The following is a 25,494-nucleotide window of genomic DNA, read 5'->3' as shown; positions in this document are numbered from 1 at the left end:
AATTTTCCCTAAATTGAAAAAAAACTTTTATTTCTTGTTGACAGTGTTCGCGTTTTAGTAATGTCTTAGCATCTGTGATTTTTATATGTCAAGCTGGATATGTTCAAGGTTTGTGTTCATCTGAAATTTGTATAAAATCATATATAACAAATTCTGTAGACCTCCACCCAGTTAAATCTACATAAGGCAATGATCTCCCACAATTCTTACTTTCATACTCAAGTCAGCATTCCCTTCTGCCTTGTCCCTTTGCATTGACAAGAGTAGCACTTTGTATATTTACTGGTTTTCTGCAGTCACTGGATTGAAAGTGAACGCATTATTATAAATGAAGGAACCTAAACTTACTCCAGGTTGTCAAAAATGATTCTAGCCTGGGTTTTTGTTAGTGGACAGTTTCTGATTGTGCCTAGGTGAATTCAGGTCTCTGGGTGTCTGTCTTCTAGCCCTCTGGCTTTTGTACCCTTTTCATCTCTGGGGTGTATTACTGCTGCAGTGTGAGCTCCTAGCATCCCAGCAGTAACTGCACTCCTCCGCCATGTAGCTTGTATGCTTTTCGCATACTTGCAGTATGGCTGCTTATGGAGATGACTCTTCTGTCTTCGCTTCTCTCCATGGTGCTTTCATTGGTCCCAATGATACCAACCTGGGAGCTCTCAGAATGCCTGGATTTTACCCACTACAGTAACTGAAACAAGACCAGGATGCAGACAGAGTCCATTCAAAGTTGTTCATTATATTATTATGACTAAAAGCTTAGATTTTGTTTAATTATATATTAGTATTCTATTCTGAACCTTCTATTATTCCTTTATGGCTGTGGGATATACTCTAATCAAATTCAGTTGTCAGAAGATTTCAGGATATATTTAATGCTCCTGACCTGAGGTCTGGAACATGATAGTGGTAAATGGAAAGAAAGCTCCTCTTTTGTCTCTTGTTTTCTTTTGCAAATTAGAATACAAAGTTGGTCTAATTATGGCATTGCAACCATAATTTGTTTTTGTCAAAATTTACTATTTATTTCCTCATGAGATACCCCTCCTTATATCTTTCCATATGTGGTCACGCTTGCTATTTTCATAGTACATGTGTCCCCATTGCTTCTCAAACCTTTTTCTTTCATATCCCTTTCCTAGTTTAATGATCTGTCTATACTTCTACACCCATATGATTATGAATCCGGGGATGAAGAGAGGGCTTAGCCGTTAAGAGCGCTGGCTGCCTCCCAGAAGGCCCATGTTGCAGCTCATAACCATCTATAACTTGTGTTCCAAGGGAATGGCCTTTTCTGGCCTCTGCAAGCACTAGGTATGCACAAAATACATGAAACCAAGACATTCATATGCAGAGAAAATTAATTAAAAATAAAGCTTAGGATCTACATAAGAGAGAGCACATGCAATGCTTTCCAAGTCTAGGTTACCTTAGTTGATATAGTAGTATCCAGTTTTATCCATTTTCCTCTAAGTTTTGTAACTTATTATTCTTTATGACTGAATAAAATACTATTGTGTATATTTTCCACATTTCAATGAAATTCGACTTTCTTGCTATTGACAAAAAAGGAGTGGTAAGATTGGTGTGCATGTAGTTCTTCATATATTCTACATAATTGGCAGGTGTTTTCCACCAATGTGTAGGCCATCCATTTAACTGATAGCCTCTTGGCTTTCCAAGAGGTCTTTTTGTTGCTTTTGTCAATTCAGCATTATTCCTGTGTATCTGGAGTCATATTCAGATCCTATTTATTAATTCTTAGAGTTATGCTCTATATACTTTGTTCAGTAATATTTTGCCTAAAACTGTAATTTGAAATATTTGCTGTTTCAGCATTTCAGATATTGAATCAAGGTCTTCGATCTACCCGTAGGCAGATTTTTAAATCAGGCAAACAGATAAAGATTTAATTGCATTTTTCTACAGGTAAATATCCACTTTTGCCCCCATCATTATTGAATAGGATATCTGTTTCTTCAGGTATGCTTTGGACAACATCATAGGTGTTATAGCTTTGTGAGGTTTTCTGTGGGTAGTTACTCTCTTGAGCTTGCCAGGTTGGCCTCTCTGCTTGCCTGCCTGCCTGCCTGCCTGCCTCCACCCCCCCCCCCACCACCACTTTTGTGTATCATGCTTTCTTTGTCACTATGGCTCTGTAGTATAATTGGAAGTCAGTTATGCTGATATTCTGACACCTCCCACAGTTTACTTTCTGCTTATCTTTGGCTAATTGTGGCATTTTTTGTTTTCATATGAATTTCAGGGCTTTTCCCCCAACTTGTTTTGACTACAATGGAGACTACAATAATGTGTATCATACTTTTGGGAATAGAGCCAGTTCTGCTTTAGGAGGGATGGTCTTTCCACCATCTAGTGTCTTCTTCAGCTTCCTTTTTGAGTGTCTTAAAATTTACACTGCAAAACTCTTTCACTTTTGTTAGGTTTACGACTAGATACTTATATTTTGTTTTGTTTTGTTTTTTATTATTAACTTGAGTATTTCTTATATACATTTCGAGTGTTATTCCCTTTCCCGGTTTCCAGGCAAACATCCCCCTCCCCCCTCCCCTTCATTATGGGTGTTCCCCTCTCCACCCTCCCCCATTGCCGCCCTCCCCCCAACAGTCTAGTCCATTGGGGGTTCAGTCTTAGCAGGACCCAGGGCTTCCCCTTCCACTGGTGCTCTTACTAGGATATTCATTGCTACCTATGAGGTCAGAGTCCAGGGTCAGTCCATGTATAGTCTTTAGGTAGTGGCTTAGTCCCTGGAAGCTCTGGTTGCTTGGCATTGTTGTACATATGGGGTCTCGAGCCCCTTCAAGCTCTTCCAGTTCTTTCTCTGATTCCTTCAATGGGGGACCTATTCTCAGTTCAGTGGTTTGCTGCTGGCATTCGCCTCTGTATTTGCTGTATTCTGGCTGTGTCTCTCAGGAGCGATCTACATCCGGCTCCTGTCGGTCTGCACTTCTTTGCTTCATCCATCTTGTCTAATTGGGTGACTGTATATGTATGGGCCACATGTGGGGCAGGCTCTGAATGGGTGTTCCTACAGTCTCTGTTTTAATCTTTGCCTCTCCCTTCCCTGCCAAGGGTATTCTTGTTCCCCTTTTAAAGAAGGTGTGAAGCATTCACATTTTGATCATCTGTCTTGAGTTTCATTTGTTCTAGGTGTCTAGGGTAATTCAAGCATTTGGGCTAATAGCCACTTATCAATGAGTGCATACCATGTATGTCTTTCTGTGATTGGGTTACCTCACTCAGGATGATATTTTCCAGTTCCAGCCATTTGCCTACGAATTTCATAAACTCATTGTTTTTGATAGCTGAGTAATATTCCATTGTGTAGATGTACCACATTTTCTGTATCCATTCCTCTGTTGAAGGGCATCTGGGTTCTTTCCAGTTTCTGGCTATTATAAATAAGGCTGCAATGAACATAGTAGAGCACGTGTCTTTTTTATATGTTGGGGCATCTTTTGGGTATATGCCCAAGAGAGGTATAGCTGGATCCTCAGGCAGTTCAATGTCCAATTTTCTGAGGAACCTCCAGACTGATTTCCAGAATGGTTTTACCAGTCTGCAATCCCACCAACAATGGAGGAGTGTTCCTCTTTCTCCACATCCTCGCCAGCATCTGCTGTCACCTGAGTTTTTGATCTTAGCCATTCTCACTGGTGTGAGGTGAAATCTCAGGGTTGTTTTGATTTGCATTTCCCTTATGACTAAAGATGTTGAACATTTCTTTAGGTGTTTCTCAGCCATTCGGCATTCCTCAGCTGTGAATTCTTTGTTTAGCTCTGAACCCCATTTTTTAATAGGGTTATTTGTCTCCCTGCGGTCTAACTTCTTGAGTTCTTTGTATATTTTGGATATAAGGCCTCTATCTGTTGTAGAATTGGTAAAGATCTTTTCCCAATCTGTTGGTTGCCGTTTTGTCCTAACCACAGTGTCCTTTGCCTTACAGAAGCTTTGCAGTTTTATGAGATCCATTTGTCGATTCTTGATCTTAGAGCATAAGCCATTGGTGTTTTGTTCAGGAAATTTTTTCCAGTGCCCATGTGTTCCAGATGCTTCCCTAGTTTTTCTTCTATTAGTTTGAGTGTGTCTGGTTTGATGTGGAGGTCCTTGATCCACTTGGACTTAAGCTTTGTACAGGGTGATAAGCATGGATCGATCTGCATTCTTCTACATGTTGACCTCCAGTTGAACCAGCACCATTTGCTGAAAATGCTATCTTTTTTCCATTGGATGGTTTTGGTTCCTTTATCAAAAATCAAGTGACCATAGGTGTGTGGGTTCATTTCTGGGTCTTCAATTCTATTCCATTGGTCTATCTGCCTGTCTCTGTACCAATACCATGCAGTTTTTATCACTATTGCTCTGTAATACTGCTTGAGTTCAGGGATAGTGATTCCCCCTGAAGTCCTTTTATTGTTGAGGATAGTTTTAGCTATCCTGGGTTTTTTGTTATTCCAGATGAATTTGCAAATTGTTCTGTCTAACTCTTTGAAGAATTGGATTGGTATTTTGTTTTTATAAGCTATTTTAATTGTGATATTCTTCTTCTCAGCAAATTTGTTACTAATGTACAGACTTTTATACACTGATTTAAAGCATAAAACTCCATCAAAATTATTTATCAGAGTCAACATAATTCCTAATGATCTTAAATATTTTGTTGAGGTCTATTGTAAGAATTTCTGTTTTATCTCTAATTTTATTAATTTAGGTCTTACCTCTTTTTATTAGTTTGGCTAAGGGGTTATCTATCTTATTAATCTTTCAGTGAATCATTTTTGTTTCATGTATTCTGTGCATTGTTCCTTTAGCCACTATCTTACTTTTTTGTCCCATCTAATCTTTATTTATTTATTTTTTTTGCATGTACTGAGTTTGGATTGATTCTTGTTTTTCAAAATGGTGATGTATATCATTATGTTATTTATTGGGAACCTGCCTTTTTCAGGTGATCAGTTAGAGATAATAAACTGTCTTTTCAGGTCCCATTTGTTCTGGTAGATTGCATTTTTGTTTTAATTTGATTCCTGAAATCTTTTAATACTCTGATTTCTTTAGTTTCCTACTGTTCATTCAAAAGCATATTGTTTAGTCTCAAGCATATTGTTTGTTATTTATGAGTTTTCTCTTGATGTTGATTTCTAGCTTTACTTGACTATTGTCTGATGAGATACAGAAATGAGTTCAGACGTTCTTGTATTTAAGACTTACATTATGGACCCAAATTTGGTCAGTTTTAGAGAACATTGTACAAACTGCTGACAGGAACATGTGGTTCCTCTCTGTTGATTAGAAAATTTGATAGGCATCTATTAAATCCTATTTGTCTACATTTTTCTATGGCATTATTTAGCTCTGAATTTCCTTTGCTGTTATTTTTAGTCTAAGACTTAATGTAAACTTGCTAATTGGGTATTAAAGTTTCACAGTTATTGCATATGAGAACCTGTGTGACCTGTTGTTATTCCTGTACTATTTGTTTTGTGAAATTGTAGCCATAGATTAGATGCATAATTATTTATAGATGTTATCTTCTTGAAGCATTCTTCCTGTCATTAATAGTTACAGTAGCCTTCTTTATCTCTTCTGACAATTTCTAGTTTAGAGTCTGCTTTTCCATGTTTGAGAGTCACTGTATCAGCTTTACACAGCTTGCACTTACTGCATTCTTTGGCTCTCTTTGCATGTTTTCCAAGCTAAGTGTGTTTTTCAGGCAGCAGAGAACTAACATATTTTAAAAATCCACTTTGTTTATACTTTTTGAGTTAGGCTATTTGCCATAAGGTTATTATTATAAGGATTGCTATTTCTGGTGATTTTGTTACTTGAGTTTGTGGCTGGTTGTATTATTTCCAGTGTTGTTCTTCCTTCCCTGTTAGTTTTAGACACATGCTGGTTACTGTGTTGGACATAATCAAGTCTCTTCTTGCTTTCCTTGGTCTATAAGTTCTTCTCATGGATTACATTGTTTCCTGTGTTTTCATGAATAAGAGTTCCTTTCTTCCTCTGTGTGTAGCACTATCTTAATAATCCTCTCTTCTGAACAGCTTTGGTTTTTGTATTTTTCCCAAGTTTTTATTTGTCTTGAAATGGTCTTATATTTCCATTCTTTGTAAATATTAAGATAATTTTGCTTGCTTTACTGACCTTTGTTGAAAGTTACTTAAATTCAAAACTCAAGAGGTGGCTGGCTGACTGGATAGATGGAAATAGATAGGTAGATGATAGATAGGAAGCAGGATAATATAAAAATCATTCTGTGCTCCCCTATCTTTTGGGGGCTTTGATTCAACATGTGATATTATTCCCAGGCTGGTGTTTTGTCTATGATTGGCATTTTTTATGGTTTTTGCTTTCTATTTTGAACATCTTCACTGAACAGTTGTGGGGATCCTCTTATCTGGTCCTGTTTACATTTAAAGTCCTCTTTGTTGTAATGCCTCCCCTTCTGCACCCTTAAGGCTTTCAGAAATTTTCTGCTGTTACTTGATTGAATACACTGTCTACACCTCTGGACTTCCTCTCAATTCCTTCTGTCTCATGGATTTTCACATGTGACCCCTTTAGTGCTGTCAGACTTTTCATAAGCTTTGATTATCCCACTAATGTTTAAAAATATGTTTCTGAATGTATTGTTAGTTTGACTTAATCTTCTCTGAAATTTATTTTTATCTGCAGTCTGTTCATGAAGCATTCTTTTTTTTTTTTCTTTTTCTTTTTTTCAGAGCTGGGTACTGAACCCAGGGCCTTGCGCTTGCTAGGCAAACGCTCTACCACTGAGCTAACTCCCCAACCCCGAAGCATTCTTTTTCAATACTGCAGTGTAATTGATTGTCATGTATTTCCACTGCTTCTGTTTGCTTCGTCCTCAGTGTCTCAATTTCTTGGTTGATTTTTTTTTCTCCATGTTTTAAAAATTTCTACTCCAAGTTCCCAACCATTTAATTCACTGTAGGTTTTCATCTGTGTTCTGAATGAATTCCCATATTTGGTTCATCTGCTTAATTGAGTGACCTTTATGGCCATTGATTTTTTTTTAATTCTTTCTGTGAAATTTTAGCTAAGTGTCTTTGTTTTGTATTCTTGTGGAGTTGTGAGGCTATAAGTGTGCTATGGTGAATTGTTTCATTCTTTGTGTGCATTTCTGTGTTGTATTTTGTGCACCTTTTGGGATGGATGTGTCCTCTTGATTTACTTTATCTTTTCCTAAGATTTCATTTTGATTTGTTTTTATGTGAGTCCTTCAGAAAGGTGGAAGAGGAGTGCTCATTGAAAACTATAGTCTCCATTTTTATTTGGTTGTGTTAAGAAATGGCTCTACTTCCCCAGTGCCTTACTGGCTGCTTTCAATAGGACACTCTGGTGTGCCTCATTAGATCAAGAAATAGTGGCACTGGAGAAAATGAAGTTTATGGATTTTTTTAAAGGCAAGGCTGTCCATATTGCTATGTACGGAGATGAGAAAGTGATTGGGAAAGTAGTATATAAGGGGTTGAATGTGAGTGGGTAGAAATGTATGGATTGAACTTTAAGAGAGAGAGTACCATAGATCAGAAAGTACTGGGATTTCTGTAGTTCAATAAAAGGGAAGGCTTTGAAATCTTTTCTTTTCTTTCTGTGAGACAGCAATTTTAAAAACACAGCTCAGTAATTCTAAAATGCTAATAGAAATTAAAATTATGGGAAAAATTGAACAACCAAGAATTAAAGACTGAAAATAAACAATAACAAAAGAATAGCAGCTATTATGTATTTGGTTATTTTTCCTCATTATGATGATGCAGCCCCTCCCTTGCCCTGTTGTTTGTATTAGTGTCTACAGGTTGGGAAGGACAGAGAGTCTCAATAACTCAGAAAGTGTGCCTGCGCAGAAGAGGAGAATTTTGTGAGCGTACATTGCTTTATTTCAGAACCTTCAGGCCAGAGTCTGATGACCAGTCCCTGTCTGCTCATGGGCAGCGTTGAGTGCTGACCCGTCCCTGTCTGCTCATGGGCAGAGTCTGCTGACCCGTCCCTGCCCGCTCAGGCCAGAGTCTGCTGACCCGTCCCTGTCTGCTCACAGGCAGCGTGAGTGCTGAGGCAGTGGCAGAGTTTGTGATCAGGGAGTTTAATGGTATATGCAGTATTGGGTGAGCACTTGGTTTGAACATCTTGGCAGAGTGGTGCACCCCTAGACTTTTAGCCATTCACCCAGCCTTAGCTTCTAATCCAGCATCTTACCTAGATTTCCCACTTGTCCTATTTGTTCATTAGTTACTGAATTCGTCCATAATACCCCTGCCATATGAGCACCTTAATTACCTGAAAACAGACTTATCTCCCTGTCGTTCTTCTTCCTCCTCCCTCTCTTCTCACCTGCTTCCAGCAACCAACTTTAACTACTTATTGGAGGTACCAGTATGTTTCTGTGAGTTGAATACATTTTTTTTCTTTTGAAATAGCATTCAGCCATGTTCTTCTTTCTTTCCAGCCCCTCCCCTACCCCAACTTGTGTAGAGTGAGCCTCCTCCTAGAACAGCATTTCACTCTCATACAGACCTAGCTTCTCTTCCACATCAGCTTGCCTTCGCTGTACAGTGTACAGGGCAGCAGCGTCCCTTACCTTCCATGCAGTATTGCATGACAAATGCCCTATGTTTTTGATATTGAGAAGAAATGCCCCTAAACAGTTTCTTGCCACTTGGTTGTTTTATCTACATTTATTTAGATCATTGGAATTTATAAAAAGTCAGTAAATTCCTGTTATCCTAGTGAATATTCAACTCTCTTCATAGTAATAGTACAGTTGATATTCACTCATTTGTTATGTAGGTTCAGGGCCTCCACAGCTTGAGTCGAACATTTTATGATAAATTTAAACTACTGTAGGCATTTATACCAAATGGAAAGATGCTTCTCACTGAAACTTTATTCCCTGAGAAAATAAATATCTTTGTAGAAGCTACTAGAAGCAGCGTCGCCGTTAGCTGTCATTGCTTCTGACAGTGACGGCTGAGAGTATAGGTTGTTCCTATCTTTCAGGTCTGCGTGACAGAGGCTAGGTAGCCAAGGAAAGGGGCACTCAGGGGAGATGTTAGAGAGTCTGTCAGTCCTTCCTCTTTGTGCTGGTTTAAGGTAGTTCCGGGGGTGTTGCTCTATGACCTAGAGGGATGTGATTTTGAGCTAGAGCAGCAGATGGCCCCTCAGAAGCTATTTATGACTCAATCAAGAAATTGGTACGAACATTAATTATTGCTGGTAAATGCTGTGCTTTGCTTACATTTTTCTTTCCCAAATTCTTTGCATTGCCCTCTGTGTTTTCTACTGTACTTTTACATTTGTTAGTTTGTTTATATGTATGTGAGTGTCAAAATCAAACAAAAGAGCAACTCGTAGGAATAGATGTTTGTCCTTTACCCTGTTGGTTTCAGGGCTCAGGCATGGCGGTGTAAGTCTGTGAGTACTAAGCCATCCTGTTGGCCTTTTGTTCTTTCTTGTATATATTTAACCATTTTGTGTAATAAATATAAATTAAATGAATCTATACACTTATAAAACTATAGAAAATATCATTTCTAAAGTTGATTCTTTAAAATTGTAAAAACTGTTTAAGTGCAGAACTGATTCCAAAGGAACTGTCTAGTGCCAACACTTATTTTCTGTGGCCACTAGTTCAGTTGATTAGATCATGACTAATGAGGTCTAGGTCATGATTTCACTTGCTACAAAGTCCAATTAGCTTTGATCTGGACTGTGGGGGCCTAGAGTGCATCTCCAATTCCTAGGATCGTGTCGCAGTGAGCGCTCTTGGTCAGGAGAGAAGATGTGCCTTTTAAAACCCCTCATTACTAGCAAATATACATTTTGAATAGGAGTTTTGAAGTATCCCCTTTACACTCAACAAGGAAATGCCATTATGTTACTATGAATCATACTCATGATTTTAGGGAGTAGATGACTATGAATATTTTTTCTCAGGCATCAAAATAATTACTTTTTCATCATAAGCTATTTGAATCTTTTTGTAATTTTATACTGCTGCCATTAGACTGCATACAGTTCTTGTATCAAATGCCCATCCGAGGTCATTTGTATTCTTACTTTTTATTCAGTAGACTTCCATATGTGTTAGGAAAGTATGGTCTCCATTCTTCTGTTGTGTCACGCTGGATTAATAGGCAGTTAGTATTTGATCTCTGACTTAGACCTCAGAGTCCCACTTCTGTGTGATGATAATCACATTTTGCTAATGATACTCCTAGAGGAGAGGGACTCTGATCGTTAACATAAACTTTCAAGCACCCAGTACATGACCCTGCAACCTGCACACTCTTAGAAAGTCTGGTTCTCTCAGCCCGTGTTACCAGCACTCTCATTTCATGTAGACAATAATGCACAGGGTCTCACTCAGGAAGCGATGACAGCACTCACAGATGCGTGTAATCACTTATGAGAATGTGTAATCATCATAATTTGCTGAAACTAAAGTGTTTACCTGGTTCTTGCTGTGAATATTGACAATTACTGCTAGCATAACAGGCTTAACAGTGTGGGATAGCAAGTAGGCATGGATTTCAATTGAACAATTGAGACTACTTTACCGTGCTGGGTGTTGACACAGAATCATTGCTTTTGACTCAAGGGAAAGGGTAATAACTCCATCTAGTCTTCAGCTTATTTTATTCATGTTCTGGAGGAACCTAAGCTGTATCTCCCAAAGATATTTCTTCAAATCTAAGCCGTAGTTATCTCTTTGTACAAACTTTTAAAACATCTAATTTCTAGTCATCTATGTTTCTGTGATTGAATAGCTGAGGAATAGCTCAGACTACAAGAGAGAGTTCTTTTGCAGTCACAATCTCTTGGTTAGTAAGAAATCAAATCTTTAAAGTAAACGTATGTTTTTGCTTTGTTCCTTCCTCTTGACTTCTCTGCCCCACAACCATGCATCATGCTTGTTAGAGTGGAAAGATTGTTGTAATCTAGACTATGGCAAAATTAAGAAGTGTATTTTATAATAGCTTTTTTTTTGTAAGCCATAACTAAGAAGTGTGTATTGTTTAGAGATAATCAGTTTTTAAGATGTAAAGGTGACTGTTGTTTGCATAGCTGTGAAGTCTCTGGACCGACTCTGTCTCACTTGCTCTGGTTTGGGACTGTACATTTGTCATCAACTAAAGGAAGACATTTCCCAAACCATCTTCTACAAAATCCACATCCCCTAAAAGCCTCCTGTGCTTACACAAATGGAGAAATGTAACAGTCTTCATGAAGATCCTCAGTTCCTAATAGAGGTTTTGAGGTTTTAGAAATTCCTGTATTCAGGAATAAAGAAAGTCAGTATTTAGGAAAGAAACTCAGTATTTCCAAAACTTTTATACTTTGGGAGATGACACTTCTCACATTTGTAATTTATTAAGAATTCATAAACATCAGAACAGACAGGGACTCAATTTTCTAAACATCACCTCTTGAAATTCCTATGGTTACCACATTTTCTGAAGACCCCCACTTACCTCTCCTATCTACTTCAAATGATTAATAAGGAACCACTTTAAGTTACTATTTTCCTCCATAAGTAACACAGCTAAGTTTCAGAATTTGCAGATGAAACTGGGTTTTCTTATTACCTTTAAAATCCTCTTTCCTTAGAAGAAATGAATACATGGAATTTCTGTAACTAAGGGAAGAAGATGCTTTCTTCATTTGTGTTGTACTGATGCATAATCTAAGATGTGCAGGAGCTGGTGTGGACATCCACTTCCCGTTTAAACTCAGCAGCTCACTGCTTCCATAGGAAACTTTCTTGGACAGAGAAATGACCTTGTCCAAGAAGAACTTAGGTGTCTCTTCAGAATTAGAGAAAGGCTTCTGGAGTTAACTACATAAAACCTCCCATCTCTCCAAAGATGAAAGACATTCAAATATAGCTGCTTAGAATGTCAGAGTTTGAAAGATTGAGATCATTTTTTCCCCATCCATTTTACAGACAAATAAAGTAAAGCTCAGTGGGGTTGAAGCCATGTGTCTCACCTCCAATGTGCAGTGGTTTTCAGTGAACTGTAGATGCAGACTTACTTGAAGATTTTTGAATGCTGTTTTTTTTTTTTCATTTCTTTCAGGAAATTTTATATGCAGTATTTACATAGTTATTGAAGAAAGCAATAAAACTTGTAATTTTTAATGACTAATTATTAAAAAACTATTATACCTATTAACCTCTTTTTTATGGTTTTTATTAAATTAGCACCTAGTCCTTTAATGTTAGTTTTATACTTTAAATATTTAAGGAAAATAAATGTATTAATAGGGTAGTATTAGATGTGCAGGAAAGCCTATTTTTAGTGAGTTTACAACATCAGATATTGTCCCATTACTATATGTTTATAATTCGATTTATAGCATGAAATTTACAAGCGGTTTTATTTTTTAATTTACTCCTTTCATAATTTTGTTGGCTTTTATGCTTATTATTGGCATGATATTCAAAACCTTGATATAATGCAAGGTACATAGTTTAGAGAAATTGTTTTATGGACTTGTACATAAGGCACTAGAACCTGGAAAGGGGAATAAAAATGGTTAAACCTTAGCTCAATTAGCTCAGTCATTCTAATGAATAAGCAAGTAGAGAATGTTCGGAGACATGCTTAACCATGGTATGTGCCAAGGCAGGATGAGATTCCGGCAGCATTCAGCAACTGAATGAAAAGGGTGAGAGTCCTGGCATTTATGTAGAACCTTAGATTGAGCTCTGACGAAGCTTCTGCCAGTAAATACATCCATATCCCTGCATGATCCACATCCAAATCCATTGCTGGGTGCACCTGAGAATGATAGCAAGGTCTGTGTTAGCTGTAGGAATTGCATGACACGTCATTTTCACAACTCTCGGCCTTTGGCAGCTTGTCTGAAAATGGACACAGGACATCTGAATGTGTATAAAGCTGCCTAATAATTTGACCGTTTCAGGAAAGTTCAGTCAAAAAATAAACACCTGACAGACTGTAACTGAGACGTTTCCTTGAATGTGTTTAGGAGATTTCTGAGGAAAATAATATTGAAGCAAGAAATGAAAGGGAAAAAAATGAAAGATGCAGTCAGTGTTTATAGCATGAAAAACTGATTGTGGTACCCGAGGAGTCATTGTTTCTAGTCCAGAAGAACTATTTGCTTTTCTCTTGGTATTTAAAAAAATCATTCTTCAAAGCTGAGTGTGATCTGAGATTTGAGGATCTTGAGACCAGTCAAGCCTAGACTACACTGTGAGACACAGTCTCATAAACACCAAAATCACACAAACCAAATGGTGGTGGTGTAGTGAGATGACGACGACGACGATGACGATGATGATATATTCTAGGTACTGATTTAGGAGCTTAAACATTTAAACTTAGTAAGACTTAAAGGTGTTACTTGTGTGTTACTTTGGTTTCATTTGGGCTCTGAACATACTGTTTAACAAGGTAGTGTTTGCTCACCAAAGATTAAAAGCAATGCAAGGCTATTATGGCCTACTTCTAGTATCAACCTAGTATTTGAAAATCATATATGTATGTATGTATGCATACATATCTATATATCTATCTATATATTTGATCAAGATCAAATTTAGACAATTCATACTCCTCCTTTCCTAATTGTGCTTTTGTAAATAGTCACTTAGACTTGGCATGTCTTAACTACTGTGTGTCCATGAAACAACCAAGCCAACCTTATGGACCATGCATGGTGCTCTGTGTAACTCTGTAACTTTGGTATACTCTTTGGTGCTCACTCCCTTCTCTTACTCTGTGGCTATTTTCTAGCCCATGAGTCATTCCCAGCTAGAAGACACTGTGAAAACTAAAGTAACTTTCCACGGCCCTGTTTTCATGCTGGCCTGACGGTTATTGAGATTTCATGGATTTATGCAGTGCATGTGTCTTACTGATATATCTGTTGAGAATTTCATGAAGGAGACACACATAAAAAATGGAGTGACTCTTGTCCCTTGATATATTTTTCTTAAGCTCTAGTAACAATGTCCATGTTCATAAAACTGCTGGAATTAACACGTTTCATTATATCCTCTTCCCTGCCTCTGGCTTCTCCACCATCCCTTCTTCAGCATTGAGAGTCCCACTCAGAATAAAAAGAGTCATAACTAAGGAAACATAATCCTAAATCACAACAGAAAATCTAAGAGCCCCTTTCCTATCCTTTAGAATGGTTCCTTCATAGTTCTTCATAGATAAAATTTATGTGTATAAAATCACAAGTTCTTTCCATAAGGTTCAGAACACGATCTGAGTTTGAGTATTAAATCTTTGGTTCATTAGTGTTTAACTTTGGGCAAATCCTTTGATCTGATTCAGATTGTGCGTGAAACATGAATTGTATCAAACAAAGAATCACCACACAAATTAAAGAATACATGAAAGTGTAGAAGTAACTTTTATCTACCACATGTAATTGTCATCTCAGGGGCTTACTGTTGAATAAACTCACCTTTTCTAGTTCTGTTTGAGTTCTGGCTGTTCAACTCAGCTATTCCAGCTCAAAGTACTTTCCAAGCTGACTGATTCAATCTGGCTTTTTTAGGCTTCTTACTGAACAGTCTGTCTCTGTATAAAACTGTCCCAGTTAAACTGCCTCCTCTCTCTTTCTGCCTGGATCTTTTAAGTCACCTCTCGACTGTTCTTGTGAGAGTTGGGTGTATCCTTATCTCTGACTCATTTTGTCAAAGCTTTCTCTGATTTGCCACTTTGTCTGCCCCTCAATTAGATGTCACTCTCAAACATTGCTGTTTTCCTTCTACAAACTAATCTTACTTCTATTGGTGGGGATTAAAGGTGTGTACTAAGGGCTTGTCTATATTCCAGCCAGACCACACTGTAACTCCAGAGTACATCTATACTCCAGTGGAATCACATAGACCTAAAAGGTTTTTGGATGTGATCCCTTGCCAGAGCAGCCTTGTTGCTAGGTTAAAATTCCTCTACAACAAGTATGTAGAGTGTGTTGTATAGTAAATAATCAACAACACTGAGCTGTCTTTAGTAGTTACTATGTCTGTAATTTGGGAAACTTCTCCATGGGGGCATACTCACTTATCACTCTTGGACTTGAAAAGAGAAACAGAACCATGTTGTCTTGCATGTGTGGCTATTTATTGCCCTGAATGCATTCATGACAACTCATTTGACTATAATTTATACCAACATCAGGTTGTCTTAATTTATGCATTATTAAATGAGGCTGTTTTATATTTAGTGGACATAAATTAACATGAACTTTTCTTTCTTTTAATCTAAATGTGAAATCAACATGGTTATCTTTATTAAATATAGTAGACTTCTAGTTTGAGAAATTATAGCAATGATAAGAATTTTACATGTGTTTTAAATGGCATTTTCAGTTTTTTTTTAAATACATGTACAGGCCCCATGAATGCTAACACAGTTTCTGAGTTCATATGTGTTATCAGTCCTTGAAAACACTATTTCCTTGCACTCACCCTACACACACACACACACACACACACACACACACACACACACACAGAGAGAGAGAGAGAGAGACAGAGAGACAGAGAGACAGAGAGAGAGAGAGAGAGAGAGAGAGAGAGAGAGAGAGAGAGAGAGTTCTCACAATCTTTCTACCTTCTCTTCCATACAGATGCCTGGGCCCTGAGGGGAGGGTTTGGTGAATGCATCTCATTTAGTACTGAGTGATCCAAAGCCTTTCTTCATGTTATCTTGTTGTGTTAGTTCCCATCAACTACAAGAAGCTTCTCTGATGATGGCTGAGTGAGACACTAATCTATGTTTATAGCAGAATCTCATTAGGAGTCATGAAAATTACCTTTCTATAATTTATATGAATTGTATTGGAATAAAATTTCTCATTGAAAATTTAAAAGTCTTAGCTTCACATGATATCTTATGATTAACAAAATATTAAAAATGGTTACTGAAGTTTATAAAGCTGAGTATTATGGCCAATAGAAACTGTGTTGTAAGTTACTGGCTACTCATTGTGCTCACTTTGTATAGTGACTGCATTGTGTCAGGCTTATAGATAGAAGTGAGGTACAACTTCACGGGACTACAGAGATGTATGAGTGAATTAGCAGTCAGTTTATTGGAAGCTGTGTTTTAGCAGTGCAGGTGGTTATGGTGGGCAAAGATGCAGAAAATAAATCTGAGATGAGGAACTTATACTGAACTTTAAGGGTGATTAGGACAAAGGAAGAAATTTGGGAGAAATAAGAAAGCTCACTAAGCAAAGCAAAAAGGGTAGAGAAAATGGTACTTTCTGGAGGAAAATGATGCCCATTATGCTGTTATTGAAGCGTTTAAGACCATGAGCATGACTGAGTTCTGAGATTATGTGCAAACCAACCCTAGTGCTTCCTGTAAGGTTCTGAGTAGTTTTTGAAGGCAAGGAAGAGTTTTGAAAGCAGTAATCATGGCAAGATTTTTTAGTAAAAATTTGTTTCCATATTTATAGTTTAGAAAAATTCCCATGGCAGCAAAATTGGATGAAAATTGGCAGAGATCCAGGATTGAAGAAAGAAAACCAATTAGAAGGCAGCTATAATAAATGGCATTGTGAATTAAGGATTATGAGGATGGAAAGGAATATTGTAGAATTCCATGTTTTATTTAAAAGAAAATTCTTAGGATTTACTGGCTTATATCAGCATAAAAGAAGCACTAGCTCTAATGTCAAACACTGGAATTAGAGGTGCTATTCTCTGCCCTGATGAAGGGTATAAAAGAACAAGAACCTTTGAGGGTGCTTCCTAGCATAGAGTTTCTGTTTTCTTTTGTTCCTTTTTATTTAAAGTAGATTCTTTTCTCATATAAAATATCCTAATTAACAATTTCTACTCCCTCTCCTCCTCCCAACTGCTCATCTCCCTCCACTCTGGATCCAGTCTGTCCTGTCTGTCATTAAAAAAAAAAAAAAAAAAGTCAGGCTTCTAAAAGATCACAACCAAAAATAAGAAAATAAAATATTAGATAAAACAGAAAGCAGAAGGTTGAGGCAACCTAACACAACAGACCCCCAAGAGGCACAAGAATCAGGCACTCATCACACCCTCAGGAGTCCCAGAAAGAACAGTAAGCAGAGAGCCATGATGCGCACAGAGGACTGGTGCAGCCCCGGGTCAGCTCTACTCGCTGCTTCAGTCTCTGAGTCCATGTGAGCCTTGCTCAGGTGGTTCAGAGCCTTGTTCTGCTGCTGCCTTCCATCCTCTCCGGCCCTTACACGCTTCCCATGTCCTCCTGAACAGTGTTCCCCGAGCGTTTCAGGAAGGGGTTGGCGAATGCCCTCCATTTAGAGCTGTGTGCTCCAGGGACTCTCTGCATGTAATGTCTGCCTGTGGTGTCCGCATCAGTTCTTTTCTCCTACAGGATGAACTCTGATAGCAGCTGAGTAAGGTGCAGACTATGAGATCAACACAGTATCATCCAGAGTCATTTTATTGATCCATTTTTAGGGCCTTTTCTTACCTCTCTGGGCTTTGTAGTCTCTGGTTCTTGGTCGCCAAGCAGTGTTGGGTATGGGTTGGCTACTCCCACGAGTTCTGTGTCACTGTTGCTTTAGCTTATAATGCAGACAGAACTGATTGTGGGGAAAAGGTTTTGTGGTTGGCTTAGTTTTTACATTTTTCTTTTTGTAGCCTGCAGCGTTCCTTCCCACACCAAAGACCGAGCACAGAGGTCAAGGCTCCGCGTGGGCACCAGCTCCTCATCTCCACACTCCCCGAGTCGTGTGGCTGTTCAGATGACTGTTGACTTTAGAAACTCGGACGTTAGAACTTGAGAATACAGCTTCTTATCTCCAGATAGCTTAGTGTGAGCACACGTGTGTTGTGCAGTACACGATAAATACGATAAATTCCTGTGGTTTAAGTTAAATTAGCAAGAAATGCAGAAACCACAAAAACTACCATATGGAACATGCCAAGACTAGGAAGAGTATGAAAGGGGGCTGTGTGTTAACACTGAGGAAGGTAAAGAGGAGAAATGAAATGCACAGGAAACAAAGCAGGAAACTGGTTGACGTCAAAAGGGTGTGATGCCTACTCAACAGCCAGGCTTGGAGCAGTAGGAAGGACGGAGAGAAGAGCAAGAACTGGAAATGTTGGTTTATCCTTTGAACTTTTTTTTTTATTATTATTAACTTGAGTATTTCTTATATACATTTCGAGTGTTATTCCCTTTCCCGGTTTCGGGCAAACATCCCCCTCCCCCCTCCCCCCTCCCCTTCTTTATGGGTGTTCTCCTCCCCATCCTCCCCCCATTGCCACCCTCCCCCCAACAGTCTAGTTCACTGGGGGTTCAGTCTTAGCAGGACCCAGGGCTTCCCCTTCCACTGCTGCTCTTACTAGGATATTCATTGCTACCTATGAGGTCAGAGTCCAGGGTCAGTCCATGTATAGTCTTTAGGTAGTGGCTTAGTCCCTGGAAGCTCTGGTTGCTTGGCATTGTTGTACATATGGGGTCTCGAGCCCCTTCAAGCTCTTCCAGTTCTTTCTCTGATTCCTTCAACGGGGGTCCTATTCTCAGTTCAGTGGTTTGCTGCTGGCATTCGCCTCTGTATTTGCTGTATTCTGGCTGTGTCTCTCAGAAGCGATCTACATCCGGCTCCTGTCGGCCTGCACTTCTTTGCTTCATCCATCTTGTCTAATTGGGTGGCTGTATATGTATGGGCCACATGTGGGGCAGGCTCTGAATGGGTGTTCCTACAGTCTCTGTTTTAATCTTTGCCTCTCCCTTCCCTGCCAAGGGTATTCATTTTCCTCATTTAAAGAAGGAGTGAAGCATTCACATTTTGATCATCCGTCTTGAGTTTCGTTTGTTCTAGGGATCTAGGGTAATTCAAGCATTTGGGCTAATAGCCACTTATCAATGAGTGCATACCATGTATGTCTTTCTGTGATTGGGTTAGCTCACTGAGGATGATATTTTCCAGTTCCAACCATTTGCCTACGAATTTCATAAAGTCATTGTTTTTGATAGCTGAGTAATATTCCATTGTGTAGATGTACCACATTTTCTGTATCCATTCCTCTGTTGAAGGGCATCTGGGTTCTTTCCAGTTTCTGGCTATTATAAATAAGGCTGCAATGAACATAGTGGAGCACGTGTCTCTTTTATATGTTGAGGCATCTTTTGGGTATATGCCCAAGAGAGGTATAGCTGGATCCTCAGGCAGTTCAATGTCCAATTTTCTGAGGAACCTCCAGACTGATTTCCAGAATGGTTGTACCAGTCTGCAATCCCACCAACAATGGAGGAGTGTTCCTCTTTCTCCACATCCTCGCCAGCATCTGCTGTCCCCTGAGTTTTTGATCTTAGCCATTCTCACTGGTGTGAGGTGAAATCTCAGGGTTGTTTTGATTTGCATTTCCCTTATGACTAAAAATGTTGAACATTTCTTTAGGTGTTTCTCAGCCATTCGGCATTCCTCAGCTGTGAATTCTTTGTTTAGCTCTGAACCCCATTTTTTAATAGGGTTATTTGTTTCCCTGCGGTCTAACTTCTTGAGTTCTTTGTATATTTTGGATATAAGGCCTCTATCTGTTGTAGGATTGGTAAAGATCTTTTCCCAATCTGTTGGTTGCCGTTTTGTCCTAACCACAGTGTCCTTTGCCTTACAGAAGCTTTGCAGTTTTATGAGATCCCATTTGTCGATTCTTGATCTTAGAGCATAAGCCATTGGTGTTTTGTTCAGGAAATTTTTTCCAGTGCCCATGTGTTCCAGATGCTTCCCTAGTTTTTCTTCTATTAGTTTGAGTGTGTCTGGTTTGATGTGGAGGTCCTTGATCCACTTGGACTTAAGCTTTGTACAGGGTGATAAGCATGGATCGATCTGCATTCTTCTACATGTTGACCTCCAGTTGAACCAGCACCATTTGCTGAAAATGCTATCTTTTTTCCATTGGATGGTTTTGGCTCCTTTGTCAAAAATCAAGTGACCATAGGTGTGTGGGTTCATTTCTGGGTCTTCAATTCTATTCCATTGGTCTATCTGCCTGTCTCTGTACCAATACCATGCAGTTTTTATCACTATTGCTCTGTAATACTGCTTGAGTTCAGGGATAGTGATTCCCCCTGAAGTCCTTTTATTGTTGAGGATAGTTTTAGCTATCCTGGGTTTTTTGTTAATCCAGATGAATTTGCAAATTGTTCTGTCTAACTCTTTGAAGAATTGGATTGGTATTTTGATGGGGATTGCATTGAATCTGTAGATTGCTTTTGGTAAAATGGCCATTTTTACTATATTAATCCTGCCAATCCATGAGCATGGGAGATCTTTCCATCTTCTGAGGTCTTCTTCAATTTCTTTCCTCAGTGTCTTGAAGTTCTTATTGTACAGATCTTTTACTTGCTTGGTTAAAGTCACACCGAGGTACTTTATATTATTTGGGTCTATTATGAAGGGTGTCGTTTCCCTAATTTCTTTCTCGGCTTGTTTCTCTTTTGTATAGAGGAAGGCAACTGATTTATTTGAGTTAATTTTATACCCAGCCACTTTGCTGAAGTTGTTTATCAGCTTTAGTAGTTCTCTGGTGGAACTTTTGGGATCACTTAAATATACTATCATGTCATCTGCAAATAGTGATATTTTGACCTCTTCTTTTCCGATCTGTATCCCCTTGATCTCCTTTTGTTGTCTGATTGCTCTGGCTAGAACTTCAAGAACTATATTGAATAAGTAGGGAGAGAGTGGGCAGCCTTGTCTAGTCCCTGATTTTAGTGGGATTGCTTCAAGTTTCTCTCCATTTAGTTTAATGTTAGCAACTGGTTTGCTGTATATGGCTTTTACTATGTTTAGGTATGGGCCTTGAATTCCTATTCTTTCCAGGACTTTTATCATGAAGGGGTGTTGAATTTTGTCAAATGCTTTCTCAGCATCTAATGAAATGATCATGTGGTTCTGTTCTTTCAGTTTGTTTGTATAATGGATCACGTTGATGGTTTTCCGTATATTAAACCATCCCTGCATGCCTGGGATGAAGCCTACTTGATCATGGTGGATGATTGTTTTGATGTGCTCTTGGATTCGGTTTGCCAGAATTTTGTTGAGTATTTTTGCGTCGATATTCATAAGGGAAATTGGTCTGAAGTTCTCTTTCTTTGTTGTGTCTTTGTCTGGTTTAGGTATAAGAGTAATTGTGGCTTCGTAGAAGGTATTCGGTAGTAATCCATCTGTTTCAATTTTGTGGAATAGTTTGGATAATATTGGTATGAGGTCTTCTATGAAGGTTTGATAGAATTCTGCACTAAACCCGTCTAGACCTGGGCTCTTTTTGGTTGGGAGACCTTTAATGACTGCTTCTATTTCCTTAGGAGTTATGGGGTTGTTTAATTGGTTTATCTGTTCCTGATTTAACTTCGGTACCTGGTATCTGTCTAGGAAATTGTCCATTTCATGAAGATTTTCAAGTTTTGTTGAATATAGGTTTTTATAGTAAGATCTGATGATTTTTTGAATTTCCTCTGAATCTGTAGTTATGTCTCCCTTTTCATTTCTGATTTTGTTAATTTGGACGCACTCTCTGTGTCCTCTCGTTAGTCTGGCTAAGGGTTTATCTATCTTGTTGATTTTCTCAAAGAACCAACTTTTGGTTCTGTTGATTCTTTCTATGGTCCTTTTTGTTTCTACTTGGTTGATTTCAGCTCTGAGTTTGATTCTTTCCTGCCTTCTACTCCTCCTGGGTGTATTTGCTTCTTTTTGTTCTAGAGCTTTTAGGTGTGCTGTCAAGCTGCTGATATATGCTCTTTCCTGTTTCTTTCTGCAGGCACTCAGCGCTATGAGTTTTCCTCTTAGCACAGCTTTCATTGTGTCCCATAAGTTTGGGTATGTTGTACCTTCATTTTCATTAAATTCTAAAAAGTTTTTAATTTCTTTCTTTATTTCTTCCTTGACCAGGTTATCATTGAGTAGAGCATTGTTCAATTTCTACGTATATGTGGGCATTCTTCCCTTATTGTTATTGAAGACCAGTTTTAGGCCGTGGTGGTCCGATAGCACGCATGGTATTATTTCTATCTTTTTGTACCTGTTGAGGCCCGTTTTTTGACCAATTATATGGTCAATTTTGGAGAAAGTACCATGAGGAGCTGAGAAGAAGGTATATCCTTTTGCTTTAGGATAGAATGTTCTATAAATATCTGTTAAGTCCATTTGGCTCATGACTTCTCTTAGTCTGTCGACATCACTGTTTAATTTCTGTTTCCATGATCTGTCCATTGATGAGAGTGGGGTGTTGAAATCACCCACTATTATTGTGTGAGGTGCAATGTGTGTTTTGAGCTTTAGTAAGGTTTCCTTTACGTATGTAGGTGCCCTTGTATTTGGGGCATAGATATTTAGGATTGAGAGTTCATCTTGGTGGATTTTTCCTTTGATGAATATGAAGTGTCCTTCCTTATCTTTTTTGATGACTTTTAGTTGAAAATTGATTTTATTTGATATTAGGATGGCTACTCCAGCTTGCTTCTTCTGACCATTTGCTTGGAAAGTTGTTTTCCAGCCTTTCACTCTGAGGTAGTGTCTGTCTTTGTCTCTGAGGTGTGTTTCCTGTAGGCAGCAGAATGCAGGGTCCTCATTGCGTATCCAGTTTGTTAATCTATGTCTTTTTATTGGGGAGTTGAGGCCATTGATGTTGAGAGATATTAAGGAATAGTGATTATTGCTTCCCGTTATATTCATATTTGGATGTGAGGTTATGTTTGTGTGCTTTCACTCTCTTTGTTTTGTTGCCAAGACGATTAGTTTCTTGCTTCTTCTAGGGTATAGCTTGCCTCCTTATGTTGGGCTTTACCATTTATTATCCTTTGTAGTGCTGGATTTGTAGAAAGATATTGTGTAAATTTGGTTTTGTCATGGAATATCTTGGTTTCTCCATCTATGTTAATTGAGAGTTTTGCAGGATACAGTAACCTGGGCTGGCATTTGTGTTCTCTTAGGGTCTGTATGACATCAGTCCAGGATCTTCTGGCCTTCATAGTTTCTGGCGAGAAGTCTGGTGTGATTCTGATAGGTCTGCCTTTATATGTTACTTGACCTTTTCCCTTACTGCTTTTAATATTCTTTCTTTATTTTGTGCGTTTGGTGTTTTGACAATTATGTGACAGGAGGTGTTTCTTTTCTGGTCCAATCTATTTGGAGTTCTGTAGGCTTCTTGTATGTCTATGGGTATCTCTTTTTTTAGGTTAGGGAAGTTTTCTTCTATGATTTTGTTGAAGATATTTACTGGTCCTTTGAGCTGGGAGTCTTCACTCTCTTCTATACCTATTATCCTTACGTTTGATCTTCTCATTGAGTCCTGGATTTCCTGTATGTTTTGGACCAGTAGCTTTTTCCGCTTTACATTATCTTTGACAGTTGAGTCGATGATTTCTATGGAATCTTCTGCTCCTGAGATTCTCTCTTCCATCTCTTGTATTCTGTTGGTGAAGCTTGTATCTACAGCTCCTTGTTTCTTCTTTTGGTTTTCTATATCCAGGGTTGTTTCCATGTGTTCTTTCTTGATTGCTTCTATTTCCATTTTTAATTCCTTCAACTGTTTGATTGTGTTTTCCTGGAATTCTTTCAGGGATTTTTGCGATTCTTTCAGGGATTTTTGCGATTCCTCTCTGTAGGCTTGTACTTGTTTATTAATGTTTTCCTGTGTTTCCCTAAGGGAGTTCTTCACGTCTTTCTTGAAGTCCTCCAGCATCATGATCAAATATGATTTTGAAACTAGATCTTGCTTTTCTGGTGTGTTTGGATATTCCATGTTTGTTTTGGTGGGAGAATTGGGCTCCGATGGTGCCATGTAGTCTTGGTTTCTGTTGCTTGGGTTCCTGTGCTTGCCTCTCGCCATCAGATTATCTCTAGCGTTACTTTGTTCTGCTATTTCTGACAGTGGCTAGACTGTCCTATAAGCCTGTGTGTCAGGAGTGCTGTAGACCTGTTTTCCTCTCTTTCAGTCAGTTATGGGGACAGAGTGTTCTGCTTTCGGGCGTGTAGTTTTTCCTCTCTACAGGTCTTCAGCTGTTCCTGTGGGCCTGTGTCTTGAGTTCACCAGGCAGCTTTCTTGCAGCAGAAAAGTTGGTCTTACCTGTGGTCCCGAGGCTCAAGTTCGCCCGCGGGGTGCTGCCTTCGGGCTCTTTGCGGCGGCAGCAACCAGGAACTGAACTTTTAAAGATATAAGCATGTGAAGTGTTTGTGGTTGTACATTTCTATATTTCTGTACTTTCGTAACATCTCGTGAGCTTTTACATATTACAAAATAAAAAGGAATGTAAAGTCACCTTATAATGTAAGATGTCATCAACTGAAAGTAAAAAAAATCAGATAGGCTTAATCAAAACAGAGAAAGAAGAAAAGGGCAACATGCAGTGGCCAGCAGTGTCATTCTGCAGAGAGGTCAAAGGAGACAAGGGCTGACAGGAGCCTTTTAGCCCGGTATTTACATCTGGTCACAAGTGACCTTATTAAAAGCCATTTCACTGAAAGGCTAAGGTCAGAGGCTTGACCAGACTTTTTCAGAAGTGGAGAGTAAGTACATGAAGGGCGGCACAGTCATTAACTAAGTAGAAAGAGTGTGAAGGAGAGAGCCACCAGATAGAAGTGTGTCAGCTCCAGGTCCTTTGACATTAAGGAAAGAATGCATAGAAGATTCTTCAGATATGAAGAGTAACCCCTAGTCATCCAGGGATGTGAGGTGGCCTGAAAGGTGGACTGTCAGCCAGCTCCCTGATGTTGCAGATCCTCGTCTTCCTAACACTAGCACACACCTGAGGTGAAAGGAAGGAGTTTGCTTAGCAGACTTCTTGAAGAGCACTGACATATTCGTATTCATAGTTAGAGATGCACTCCTCTAGTGGGCAAATGCTCTACAGTACAAAACCAAGGTAAGGCTCCCCTTAAAGAGACAGGCACTTAATTTGGAAAGGAAATCCAACCATTGGTAGGAATAATATTTTACAGAGAAATATAAATTTTAGCAGGATTCAGAGGTTGTATATTATTGATTTATTTTACAATATTTTATTAAAGAGAACAATCATGATATAAACAAGCTAATAAATTTCTCCTGTGCTTTCTTCTTCCAAAGCCGAACAACAACGTACCCCTACACGGAGACGCAGATGTATAGCCAAAACACTGGAGGGAACTACTTTGACACTCAAGGAAGCTCTGCACAGGTGACGACGGTGGTGTCCTCCCACAGTATGGTGGGTACTGGTGGTATCCAGATGGGCGTCACAGGAGGACAACTCATCAGCAGCTCGGGAGGAACCTATCTGATTGGCAATTCGATGGAGAATTCTGGTCATTCAGTGACACACACAACTCGGGCCTCCCCAGCGACAGTAAGTGTTTAAGTTTTTATTTACATTAGCTTCTATGGATTCTATTGAACAGTTTTTTCCTATGGAGAGTAATATCACATCAATTAGAGTTGGGCAAATTGTGTGAAGCACTTTTCCTATCCTGGCATAT

At 38.8% G+C, this 25,494-nt stretch overlaps 1 protein-coding gene across 13 annotated transcripts in view; it reads left to right on the top strand.

The window, feature by feature from the left end:
• The window catches only part of Rfx3 (regulatory factor X3), a 260,295-nt gene that overhangs the window by 131,969 nt on the left and 102,832 nt on the right, over positions 1–25,494 (top strand). For all 13 annotated transcript variants that reach the window (NR_172644.1, XR_015632361.1, XR_015632356.1 and 10 more), the window contains 1 exon segment: positions 25,106–25,364. Coding sequence is in view for 9 of the 13 variants with exons in the window: in NM_001395594.1 (NP_001382523.1) it covers positions 25,106–25,364 (259 nt within the window). In the remaining 4 variants the exon portion in view is untranslated.

The sequence above is a fragment of the Rattus norvegicus genome, chromosome 1 (genome assembly GCF_021556685.1).
Source record: "Rattus norvegicus strain SHRSP/BbbUtx chromosome 1, alternate assembly SHRSP_T2T, whole genome shotgun sequence".
NCBI lineage: Eukaryota > Metazoa > Chordata > Mammalia > Rodentia > Muridae > Rattus > Rattus norvegicus.
Note: the sequence above shows the minus strand (reverse complement) of the source record. Positions and strands in the feature narration are given on the sequence as shown.